General features: G+C 38.4%; 1 protein-coding gene across 4 annotated transcripts in view; it reads right to left on the bottom strand.

Annotated features, from left to right (window-relative positions):
• Positions 1–7559: 7559 nt before the first annotated feature.
• The window catches only part of LOC143680700 (torsin-1A-interacting protein 2-like), a 33326-nt gene continuing 27206 nt past the window's right edge, over positions 7560–13679 (bottom strand). For all 4 annotated transcript variants that reach the window (XM_077157154.1, XM_077157155.1, XM_077157156.1 and 1 more), the window contains exons 4-5: positions 13112–13213; positions 7560–11492 (exon numbers count right to left, since the gene is read on the bottom strand). In XM_077157154.1, the coding sequence (XP_077013269.1) occupies positions 10726–11492; positions 13112–13213 (869 nt within the window). In that variant the 3' untranslated portion in view covers positions 7560–10725. The remainder of the gene's footprint in view (positions 11493–13111; positions 13214–13679) is intronic.

Consider the following 13679-nt stretch of genomic DNA (forward strand, 5'->3'; position numbering starts at 1 on the left):
GTCTCCACCCATCTGAGTGGGTCTTGATTAGTTTCTGAAGTCCTACAAAAGGAGAATGAGAGACTCAGAGAGAGCAGAGAATGCTGCAGCACCATGAAGCAGAGAGTCCACCAGCCAGCGACCTTTGGAGATGAAGAAGGAAAACGCCTCCCGGGGAGCTTCACGAAATAGGAAGCCAGGAGAGAAAGCTAGCAGATGATGCCGTATTTGCCATGCGCCCTTCCAGCCGAGAGAGAAGCCCTGACTGTGTTCACCATGTGCCGTCTCACTTGAGAGAGAGACCCTGAACTTCATCGGCCTTCTTGAACCAAGGTATCTTTCCCCGGATGCCTTTGATTGGACATTTCTATAGACTTGTTTTAATTGGGACATTTTCTCGGCCTTAGATCTGTAAACTAGCAACTCATTAAATTCCCCTTGTTAAAAGCCATTCCTTTTCTGGTATATTGCATTCTAGCAGCTAGCAAACTAGAACACCTGCCCAGTATCTGGCGGTTTTCTGCCTGCGGGTTCCACCAGTATAAAATGATGTAGTACCTTTAACTTCAGCAGACTCTCCCTGCTGGGGACGTGGTGGACAGAGGAGAGGTTGTAGGCTTTAATTGCTTCACTTTTCCAGACCCTGGGGTCTGGAGGATTCCACCTGAGCTGGGCCCTGCCCCTCTCCTGGGGAAGGCACAGGCTCCAGACAAATCCTCAAACAAGCTTTATTCAGCCTATGCCCGGGGCAGTTGGAGCCTGAGAAGCCCTGCAGCTGTATCTAGAGTAGTCAAGCCATAGAAATACAGCCACAAAATAGAAAAAGAAAAATCCTTTTTAAGAGCAGGACCTCCATTCCTCAGGTTTGCCAATCAAGAGCTTAAGTTGGTATGTTGCTTTGTGTATCTCCAGGTCCTATGTGCCCCCTCCTTTCCTTCAGGGCCTAGACCCTTTCAAGTATTATGTGCTATGCGATCCAAAACAATCTCTGTTTTTTTTTTTTCTTTTCCTGTCAGGCCTGCCCCCTCTGCGCCCAGTCAAAAACCAGTAACCTCAGCTTTTTCTCAGGGTTCAGCTGAGCTAGGGGCCTATTTTTAACAGTCAGAATTTGTTAATTAATTCCACAATTGGAGCTTGGTTGTGTTTAGCCCATGCTGCTGGTAAACTCTTTCCTTTCCCCTCTGGGAAGCAACCCGTTGTGTGTGGGGTGGGGGTGGGGGTCGCACTGTTGGCTCTGTTGGCTCTGCAGCTTGGGGAACTCACGGTTCTGGGGGGCTCACAGCTGGTCCAGACTGGGGTACACTGTGTGTCCGGTCACTGACGTGGTACCAGCAGTTGTTCTGTACTGTTCCTGGCTATTTAATAGCTGCTCTGGAGGATGAACTAAATTCCACACCTCACTGAGCTGCCATCTTGGGGATAAGTAGGTACCTAAGAAACATTTTGTTCTCATTAATAAAACTTCAGCAGACTTGATGAGAATGTGTGCAGAGGGCAATTCGGTAACCATTGCTAGTAATACAAAATTAGTTTTAAAGATGTGGCCAACTAAAATCTCATAAATTTACTAGAAATCATGTAACTTGTAAAAAACTTTCCTGAATTATATTCTTTGAACAAAAAGAGTAATGATACAATTAAATATTAATGTCTTGATATTGTGAGGCAAAAGAGCATAGTGGTTAGAAGGCAGACTCTGAGGCTTGGGTTTGAGTCCTGGTGTGTGACCTTGGGCAAGTTACTTAAGTCACTTGAAATGGAAATAATGCTAGTATGCACTAATAGAGTTGCTGTGAGGAGTAAATGAGTTGAAATATACAAAGCATGAGAAATGCATGGCACATGACTGCAATATATTAATGCACTTATTAAGCAACATTTCAATATCTTGTACAAGGAAGACATTTGGTCATGTGGAAACAACCATTAATAGTTTTGACAGCATGGTGGATTAATGATAAATTTATCCATGTTTCTGCTTTTCTTGATTGTTGAGAGATTTCTGGATCTTAAACAGGAAACATGGTAAAAAAATCTGATTGAAAAAAATGTAGATAATGTGAAGTCAGTAAAGTGTCATGCAATTGTCACTGACCACAGAACATGGCGATTTAAGAACCAGAAACACATAATGTTTGTTCACACCATTCAGTGATATGCTTGGAAAGTAATTATAACCCTGTGTCATATAACAGAATTACTGTCCATAAGCAGAAAGGTAGGTCGGAGTGCTTTCAAATTAACCTTCTTCAGCTTAAGACAAACTACATAGAAAATTATGAAACGTTTAGTGTACTTCTACAAGACATTCAAATAAGATGCATTTTTAAAGGCTGCTTAAACGAAAAGAATTACTGAATATTTGCAGATAGTGATACCAACAATGGCAGGACTTGCCAACAAGCAATTTTGCTGAAGTAACCAAACCAGTGGGCCTCGTACAGAGCTCCCAATAGCCTCTGCCTGCCTTCAGGTAGAGTCTGGTAGGCCCTTTGCTTCAGCCCTTCTCACCATTATTTCTGATCCTCTAAGATGCATCTCTTGTTTTGCAGTCTGGCTTTGTTTTTTTAAATTTCCCTTGAAATGTTTATCCATTATTGTGTTTGAAATACAGAGAAATGCCAACTCAAAGCAAGTGGTTCATCTTAAAAATTGATTTATATGATAGTAAGAAATTAGGGACCGTAAAAGGCATCAGGCTGGAAGTAAAAAAGATAGTGTGAGTGTAAGTGTGTGTGTATGTGGGCCTTCTCCAGGCCCTAAAAGTGTATACTTCCCAGGTGGATTCCAGAATGGTGATTGCACTACCACAACACACCAAACAGGAACTGCCTACTTATTTCCTTTTCTTTAAGTAGCTTTCTCACTTTAACTTCACGGAGCTACTTTTGCATCAAACATTCCATACCCCGGATTACACACTTAGATTTGCTACCATGTTTATAGTATTCTACTTAAAATTACAATTCCTATAGTAACTATATGTTCTAGTTTGCTAGCTGCCAGAATGCAACACACCAGAGACAGATTGGCTTTTAATAAAACGGGATTTATTTCGTTAGTTCTTCAGAGGCAAGGCAGCTTTCAACTGGGGTTCTTTCTTACGTGGTGTGGTAGTTACATTCAGTTGTCAACTTGCCAGGTGAAGGTACCTAGTTCTGTTGCTGCAGACATGAGCCAATGGTACGCGAACCTCATCTGTTGCTGATTACATCTGCAGTCAGCTAGGAGGCGTGCCTGCTATAATGAATGATGTTTGACTTAATTGGCTGGTGCTTAAATGAGAGAGTGCAACATAGCACACAGCCCAAGCAGCTCAACATACCTCATCTCAGCACTCAGCCCAGGCCTTTGGAGATGCAGAAAGAAATCACCCCAGGGAAAGACGTTGGAACCCAGAGGCCTGGAGAGAAGGCCAGCAGAAATTGCCCTGTGCCTTCCCATGTAAGAACAGGCCTTTGGAGATGCAGAAAGAAATCACCCCAGGGAAAGACGTTGGAACCCAGAGGCCTGGAGAGAAGGCCAGCAGAAATTGCCCTGTGCCTTCCCATGTAAGAAAGAACCTCAGCTGAAAGTTAGCTGCCTTTCCTCTGAAGAATAAATCCCCTTTTATTTAAAGTCAATCCATTTCTGGTGTGTTGCATTCCAGCAGCTAGCAAACTAGAACTGATTTGGTACTGGAGAGTGGGGTTCTACCACAATTTGCAAATACTAGATATGTTGGAACTGTTTTTTGGATGCTTAGAGGAAGATTTTGGAGGAACATGAAGAGAATGATGGAAAAGTCCTGGAGTGCTTGAAGAGACTGTTGAGGTAAATGGAACCACTGCCACTCTGGACAAAGGGGGACACAAAAGGGACAAATTGGAGTTTGCAGAGTGAGAACCATGGAAGCTCGGGTCTGAAGCCAAGAAACCGTGGCCAGGAGAGTGGACCCACTCATATACCAGGAGAAGGTAAGTTTGCCCTGAGGGCAGAGGATGCGTATCCCATATCATTGCAGTGGAAGAGTTGTGCAGCCTCAGGCCTTGGAGCAGGTACAGCACGCTCCTTGGGAACTAGGGAGGCCTGGCTGCCCCCACATGGAAGGGTTAAGCGTGTGCCCTGGAAATGGCAGAGAGCCCAGGTGTGGCCCTGATGCCTGGAGAGGTTGGAGCCGAGAGAAAGGTGGTCTCCTCAATGTTCCCCGAGGTTGATTTGGAGAGAGGCGGGCCACTGCATAGGCCCTTGAAAAGGGTGGGACTGCCACTTTCTAAAGCTGAAGGATGAATGACTTTCAGATTGAAATCCAGTGGTGTTTGCCCTGCAAGTTTTCTTTCCAGTTTCTCCTTATGGATCCTGTGACTGCCCCTCCTTTGCATATTGGCACCAGACAACTTGTTTTGAGATTCACAGGTCCACAGCCAGAAGAGAATTTTTTCTTCACCTTAATATTGTTTAAGGTGTTGAGTATAATTGCCAAGTTACAAGGGGTGGACATGTGGTAGGTAGATTCAGTTGTCAACTTGGTCAGGTGAAGGTACCTAGTTCTGTTGCTGCGGACATGAGCCAATGGTACATGAACCTCATCTGTTGCTGATTATATCTGCAGTCAGCTAGGAGGCGTGCCTGCTGTAATGAATGACGTTTGACTTAATTGGCTGGTACTTAAATGAGAGAGCACAAAGTAGGACAGCCCAAGCAGCTCAGCCCAGGCCTTTGGAGATGCAGAAAGGAATCACCCCAGGGAAAGATGTTGGAACCCAGAGGCCTGGAAAGAAGGCCAGCAGAAATTGCCCTGTGCCTTCCCATGTAAGAAAGAACCTCAGCTGAAAGTTAGCTGCCTTTCCTCTGGAGAATAAATCCCCTTTTATTAAAAGCCAATCCATCTCTGATGTGTTGCATTCCAGCAGCTAGCAAACTAGAACACATAGGAAGGCACAAGATGGTATCTGCTAGCCTTCTCTCCAGGCCTCTAGGTTCCGACAACTTTCCATGGGGTGATTTCTTCTGCATCTCCAAAGGCCTGGGCTGAGCTGCAAGTGCTGAAATGAGGTATACTGAGTTACTTGGGCTGTGCTACGTTGAGCTCTCTCATTTAAGCACCAGTCAATTAAATCAAACATCATCCATTGCAGCAGGCGCAGTTCCTAGCCGACTGCAGATGTAATCAGCAACAGATGAGGTTCACACGCCATTGGCTCATGTCCACCACAATAGATCTAGACCTGGCCAAGTTGACAACTGAATCTAACTACCACACCATATCATCTATGGCTGCTCCCTTATCAATTTTTTAAGAGTACTTAAGCTTCAATTTGCTCTAATGTATTTAGAAATGTAACATCCTCTGTGGTGAATTTGCTTTTTTTTTTAAATCATGTTGCTGCAAACCCACAAGGATGTTTGGAATGAGTGTCAGAAAATTCTAGGTTTTTTTAACTTCAGCCTTCTCTTATTCGATCACTCCAGCCCATTTTACCAAAAGCTCATCTTTTAAGATATGCTGACTCCTGAGAGTTCTGCTCTTTCTAAACAGGAAGAAAAATCTTTCAGATTTTGAAAATGCAATTAAAATCTGTTAGAAAACTATTCTAAAAAATTTCAATTAATCCTTTGTTGTTAGGAAATGGTTAGTAAGAGCAGAAAGCTGGGAAAAGAGTGGGTGATGGATGAAATGGATTATTCAGGAGCTTCTGCTCTAATTCTAGCTTTGCAGTATTCTAGAACAGAAACTCTTACCACCTACACCTAAATTGGATTATGTCCACACTTAAGATTAGCTAATCTGGGTTAGGAGCAATTTCCAGGGCTTTACTTACTCCTCTGTCTCTGCTACTCAAGAAGGCTTTGTTAAATAGGAACAGAACATGAAGGATGTTAAATGAGAACTACAATAGATTCTAGGCACAGGGACTGCACTTACTTCACTGATGACCAGGAGTGCCATCTTATCTACATAGGATTCTTTAGCTCTTCAGTTTATTGCTAAACAGAAGCTTCCCTTTTCCACCATTAATGATCATAGGCCCATTTCTATAAACTTGCTATTTGGAGAACTTTAATCAAGAATCAGTCAGTTGAGAAAAATTAAGGATATTTATTTTGTAATAACCAGATAGATAACTTGAATAAGGCACATTCTTCAACATCCATAAAAACAAATGAAAACGCAATCATGGTTACCTAAGAAGGGGAATGTCTAGAAATTTTGCATTAATACTGGAAAAAGCATTTACTTTTTAAGTACCAAAAAATGCTTTTGGGTTTGAAAAGCAATGTGCTGCTTTTTTTCATGACAGGATGACAAATAGTTTTAAATCTCATCTCATCTCTCTGATCAACTGGGAGCACCTGCCTGGAGCTCTGTGTTGATAGGGATGGTGGGGCCTAATTTGGGCACAAGGAGAAGCAAGCTGGGAAAGTTGTGGGCCAGGGGCAGCAAGCTTAATACCTTCTTGTCAACCACGCTCAGCCCACTGTTCCCCAAATCCCCAAATCCAAAGTGCACTAAGCTAAGGGCAAATATAGTTTATGAGCCTAAATGAAAAAAAAAAAAAAGTGGGAAAACATTTCCCAATAGAGGAAACAATCTATGGATCTTTTTTTTTTCCTCATGGGCAGACACCGAGAATCAAACTTGGGTCTCCGATATGGCAGGTGAGAATTCTGCCTGCCAAGCCACCATGACCCTCCCCAATCTATGGATTTTTAAAGACATCAAAACAAGCTGAAATAGACATTGCAAGTAATACTGAAAGCCAAGGAAGATTGTCTCTACCGATTAGGAGATACTGGCTGTGTTCTCTCTTCACTAGTCTATATATATACTTTCAAAAAGAGGCTGAGAAGCAATGCTATATAGATTGAGAAGTGCAATTATAGGGCAGTATGTTAGTTGGAAATAAGTTTACAACCCAGCTGCAGTCTGTATTGGGCAAATTTAGGTCCACATCGGCAATTACTTCACAACCTAATGCCTAAAATGCATTAGGTTTACTTACTTACAGAAGTAAGACATATTTGAATGTCATCTGGAGAAATTGTTTTACCTGGATAGACATGGATTTTACATGGATATCTTGACTTTTAGTTCTCTCTAGAATTGGTAATGTCTTCTTTGCAAACATATTATCAACAAGAATTTCCTTATCTTTGTGACTAACAAACTTCAGTCTGTATAATCTTATAGATACTCTTATTCATACACCCAATTTTCATAATACAGAAAGGCAAATATTAACTTTCCCACTGAACAAGTGATAAAGTGTTTAAGATACTTTAATTTTTCAAAAAAACCCACAAAACCATGATTTTTCAACAAATACATTTTTAAAATGAAATATATTATGCTCAGAACAGAGAACAAAACATTAAAATGAAGATTGAAATTTACATGTTCAACTTGAAAAACAGATAACTGTTTTTATAAAATGATACATTGTGGGCTCTTTAGAAAGATGAACAGGTTTACTTTTAACAATTGCTGCTTTATTATGAAATGATAAAAGAAAAGGTTTCACGTTACTATATGAAAGTACTTGTCCACAAATAAACTGTGTACGGATAAAGGCTTTAATCCCATTAGAAGAAAACCCTGATTAGATGTAAGAATTATATTTTTTTATTTAGCAGTTTTTGAAATGATACAGATCTGTATGGGCTACATAAAAGTGTTGGTCAGTTATATGCTATGCAAGCTGGTAAAGATCATCTTGCTGAATTATTATCACTTCCACATATAATTATTATATATCTCTTTGCTATACTTTAACATTTATGCTCATTATTCCTAACTAACAGATAAAAGCATAAATTAAAACTGTGAAGGGTCAAAACCAACTCAGTGGCTAGCCTTGTTCAACTGAGTGATTAGCTGAAAGAATGATGGGTCACAGACACACTGAGCCTCACTAGCCACCACAAGCTACAAGGCATTCAAATTCAATTGCTTATAAATTAAAAAAATAAAAACAAATAGCATTACTACCTTGAGTGTTGTGAACACCCTGGAACATCTCTGCCAACCCCAGGAAACTAACTAGAAACCTAAAATTGGCCCTAAAGGGGAAAAAACATCCTATTCCAGAGTGGTTTCTGATTCTACCAGTTTCTTCTACAACTCTGGTATTATTCAAGAAGTAATTTATGTTGATATCAAGTGTAATGAAAGTTGTCCTATAATAATTAAAAGCTGTTGTTTAGGTATCATATATGGAATTATAAGCCCACAAATATTTTTTCTAACCAAGCAAGTTATCTTTTATAGTTTTCAAAGATAGGCTAAAGAAAATTTGAAAAATATAAAAATTAGAAATAATCCAACAGAAAATAGTCTGAGTACATCAGATAATAGATTTTAGTTATTTGTACTTTTTAAAATATATTTTATGCTTTAAAATAATCATTTTACTCATGAGAAGACCCAGAATCTATCCGGGTCTCTCATCAGAGATAATATATTGCTTCATCTTAAAATGGTTTTTGAAATAATGGACAGACAACTGAAAGCAGTCTCAACTGCACTCATACATGGACGGAAAAATGTTTTTAGCAAAGGCTAAACAATCAAACCATTGTGACTTTAAGAAATTTCTTTTTCTACATTATTTTGAAAGGAAATTATGAAAAACCATATGCAACTGAATGAAGCAACAAGAATCTTTGTTTCAACTGTGATCCAAGTCACTGGCAGAGATCAGACTGCAAATTACATATGGGTCTCCATAGAGCTGAGGTAGGACAGGTTAGTAAGGCAAACTTAACAGTTCTAGAAGGCACCATTGTTTTATGTGATATGATAGTATCTTGATCCCCAGAAAAAAAATTATCTGGGGTATATGAATTTTTCTTCCACTTCCTCTGATTTTTTTTTTTTTTTTTTTGGCATGGTCAGGCTCTAGAAACTGAACCTGGGTCTCCAGCACAGCAGGCGAGAATTCTGCTACTGAGCCACTGGTGCACCACCCTTCTTCCACTTTCTCTAATTTTATATTGGATTGACATTTATATTCCCTATGCTTTTTGTTGAAATCTTTTCTCAAATCTATTGGAAGATTCCTCCATAAATTCTTGTTCCTTTCTGTATGCCCCCACACTCAATTGAGCAAACTTAAGGCCTTGATTAGAACAGATGTTCATTTTTCTGTGAAATTCCAGGAATTTTCAAGATTCTTTTCCCATATCCTTGTGATCTCATTTTAGTTTCAGTAAAGATCCCTATGTCTTCTTAGTGTTTCCTAAAGTCCTTTCATATTTTAATCACTTCATATGACTTCTTATATGCATAAATATATATATTCTGTCATAGGAGTAAAGAGGCCAAACCTAATAGCAACATTCCAGGATCATGGTGATCATTCTCAGATATGCATATAATGGAAGAGACCCTTCTTTAGATCAACATCATTCACCTTCCAGAGTTTTGCTGTCAGAGCTCACATGCAAATCAACCACTGCTGTCTCCATAAACACTGTTCTCAATGTTTCTTACAATCACAGAACACATCCCAACAATTGATATTGACTTTTAATACCTCTGAGAATCTATCTACCATTTGTTTTCTTTTATTAAATACAATATTTCTTGCATTTCTTTAATTCTTACTTCTGACTGGCTGGTCAAAAAAACTACATAGCAGAGAGTTCTGTAAAGTTATGCCAACGTGCCCATATAAAATCTATCAAATTAGTTATCAAAATATGCTCTGTTTAAAGGGCACACAAACTCTCATCCTAGACAATTATAAAATTCCATCAGACATAAATGATGACTAACAGAAATTAACTAAAGCACCAGAAACATGCCAGTAAATACTAGTTTATATATTCAACTGTTCATCTGTAGTATCTTTTATAAACAGTGCTTCTGTACAATAAACCTACATATCATCCTCACTCTTCCTACTCATAAATTTTAATAAATTCATTTTTTTCTACCCATTTCTTATCTTCTAAGATGTTTTCTCACTTAAGTAGTTTCCAAACTTCATTATCAATGGAACTCTTTGTTCCAATTAAATCTGTAGGTAGACAGTTTTAAAATCACTGTTTTAAATCATTCAAAAAAGCTGAAGTAAAGATTTTTAAGAATTTCCTTGTTTCCAAGTTTTAAGAACACTTCTTAAGTACAGTGGGTTTTACCTCAACTAATTAATGGAATATGAGCACAATACCTTACATATAATAAGCATTTAATATGTGATTTCATATTTCCCTTTTTCATACTACTCAAAAGTACATATTAGTATAAGGTGAAGTCTTATAACCAAGTTCTTAAAGTGAGTTTCAAAAATATTTAATATGTGTTAGAAAAATTTTCTAGAAATTATTTTTGCTTTACTACTGTAATTGCTTTAGTGAGAGTCCAAAACTGATCAAAAAGGATGGTTAAAATCTCACTCAAGAAAATAAATCACTCTGTAGTCAATCTGAGAAGTAAGACTATCTTTGTGCAATGACTCTTGCTGTATTTTTTTGATTAAAAAAATCCTTAATTAAATATACCATGTTATATGTCAAACCTGATTTGTTTGAAAGACAAGGGCTAAAAAGTCAGGTCAATTTTCTGCACTGTCACACTTTGATTAAAAAGACTTTACAAAAAGCAAAAAATGAAGAGAAAATTTTTCAAAAATAAGCTTATTTGTGCTTTTCAGGATACTTCCTCACATTTTTCAAAATCTTTCCAGATAAATGGAAGGCTTTTAAACTGACTTCTTAAGATAAATCTATGCCTTCTATAACCAACACTATGCTTTCTTAGCTTTATAAAAAGCACCCCTGTTCTTCTATGTTCCTCACAGGCTGAACTGGCAGGACCAGGTGTGAAATACGGCTCCATAACCCACTCAATTTGTCTGCATCCATGTGGTTGAAGGAGCTGGGAGTGTTAGAGTTAGTAAACCTAGCCCAGAGCAAATCCCTCACTTTTTCTTCAGTTTCCCTTGGGCCTACACTTGCTTCTAATGTTTCTTCCTCTAGTAAAACGGTCAGGACCAGGGCCACATCTTTAAAAGCTGCATTCTCATGATCACAATACTTGTAGAAGATCAAGGTGGACCCTGCAGGAAGGGATTCAAAGTGGTGTACCACAGCAGCCTTCCGGCCATTTTCAAATCCAGAACTCAGTTCCATGTCTACTAACAGCTTAACTGTGTCACTGTCCTGCAAGGTTCTTCCAGCCCCATCAATGTGAACAGCAGAGACTTTCAGGGAAGAGGTGTAGGCATCAGCAACATAATGGCTCAGGCACTTTAGGGTCTCTCTTCCTTCTCGAGCTGCTGTAAATATGATGGTGGCTGGTTCTGTGGGGTTTGAAGCGTTGAGGTGCTTCTGTAGAAACTTGCGTCCTCTTTGCCAGAGAAAGGAACTCTGGCCTGGAAATTTATCCTTCAATTGGTTGAACTGAACCAAGAAGGCCTCCAAAGCTGGATTTCTGGATACCTGCTGGGCCTGAGAGGAATAGTAGCTAGTAATAGAGCCTAGCAAAACAAAAATCAGAACCATAGCCAGGAAGGCAAGAAGGATGGATCCTGTTGGAGAAAGAGAAAATTAGAAAAAACATGAGTCGGAAACAAGCCATGTGGTATGGAAGGAGGTAAAGATACTGTCAGACTTTACTGGTAGGGTTACATTTCTTTTTCCTAAATCCTTTAAACTTTCTGCTAAAAAGTCTACCAGAAATCCCTTTTCTCTAATATCATCTAAGTTTTAATTATTTGAAGATATAGCATCTTCGTTAAAAGATAAAAACTGGCTACTTACAAACTAACAAGTTAGCCTGCCACAGTTCATGATGACAGCATGAGACATGAGACTTCAGAATCAGAGATAAAGGACGTTATTACTCACAGCAACAGCAATAGCCAGACTATCAACATTTACACTGGTTTCAGGGTCTCACATTCACAGGTGACACAGAAAGCCAGGGGATGTTGTAACAACTTGAAGAATGCTTTGAAAACTATTGCTTTTCTTTCTTTGTTTCGTATATAATATAAAAAATATTTTATATTATACAATAAAAAAAGTTTTAAGAAAAAAAAAAAAAAGCCAGGGATGCCTGTACACATCATAGGTTGTTTTAAAGGAGTAGAAATCCCAGCTTTAGGGAACCTGAGTCTTTTACAATGGGCAGTGGTAACGAAACCCCAGTGGGAGACACTGGCTTTATTATAGTGGACCATAAACAAACATCCTTCACTCCAGAGGGAGAGACAATCTCTATCTTCCTTGGCTGTTCCTTAAACAAACATTCTTGAAAAGATAGTGTGGAAGAAGGGCAATCAGTGCCTCTGCTCAGAAGATATGCAGAAATGATAGGAAAGCATGGACTGCCTCTCAACAGTTTCAGATCTCAGGAGGCAGATACAGAGCAGAAAAAGGCCAATTCTGGGGCTATATCCCATGAGTGGTGGGCTAACAAATGTTTAACAACGGGCTCTCCAGAAAAAATATATATATATATGCATGTATATACTTATATAAGTTTATCATCAGTCATACTAATGTCAAAGATGTATAGCACAAAATTTATAAGTAATAATAAAATATACAATATTATTGAGAAAAGTTAATAGCTGAACTTGGCATTTGTTACTATAATTAATAATGTGATTTAGAAATGAGCTATCAGGATATCCTTCCATCTTCTCAAAGTACCTACCACCTGCAGCAGATCATTTTTTACCTAAGAATCAGAACTCAAACCTGCCACTTGGGAAGCTAATACTCTAAAAGGCAGTTTAAGTTTCTTGTTTATAAAAAAGTCCCTTCTACTATGGGAACTTCCATTTTATAAAGCACAGCAAAATATCAGTTAGCAAACTTGGAAAAATCCTAAAACTCTATTGCTTATTATTAAACATTTAAGAAAATATTAACACAATGTTAAAACTTTAAACTACCACTAGCGATATAAATTACTAGTTAATCTCTAGTAATATATCATAAGGGAAAAAATTTTTTAAACTCTATTATTCAATTTTACTATAACTTATTAAACATTTAAGAAAAATATTAATATAATGTTAGAACTTTAAACACTACTACTAGTAATATAAATGATAAATTATTGCTAGTAATCTAGGTACTGTTCACTGCAGATTTCTGAATGTGAATGAATCCTACAGTAAAACCAGGCTTTTCTTACCATGGCTCCAAAAATCCATTTTATTAATCTTTCTTACTATATTCTGTCCACTCTCTTTGTTTTCTTCCCATTTCTGTGTTTTCTGCTGATGACTTCCAGACTCTGGAGGAAAAAAAGAAAAGTATTATTTTAAAAAGTACACTAAGGAGTCCGTACACCCTTCTACCTCTCACCAAACCAAAGAATTACTGGCCTAAGATGATTTCTATACTTTGTAAAATTCTCTTTTTTTTGCAAAGCAAATTTTTTTCCCTTGTCCTTGCCTTGCAGCTCAATATTGCTTTTATTCTACACAGAAGAGTAAAATGAAGTGCTATAAAATTCATTTAAGGGTACTTTTGCAACATTTACAATTCCCCACTGGCCCTTCCTTACACCAAGGACAAAGAAATAAGCATTCAAATATTGCATCTAAACCTATCTAAAATTTGATTCAACAAAATGTACAAAATTAGGAAGGAATTTGGGCCTGGTATTAGATGGGGAGGTGAGAGTAAGGAGAGTGTGTATTCTCCAGTCCAATCCACTGTCCTTTCTTCAGATAAGAGGTGGGGACTTAAGAGAAAGG

The sequence above is a fragment of the Tamandua tetradactyla genome, chromosome 4, assembly GCF_023851605.1.
Source record: "Tamandua tetradactyla isolate mTamTet1 chromosome 4, mTamTet1.pri, whole genome shotgun sequence".
NCBI classification, from domain to species: domain Eukaryota; kingdom Metazoa; phylum Chordata; class Mammalia; order Pilosa; family Myrmecophagidae; genus Tamandua; species Tamandua tetradactyla.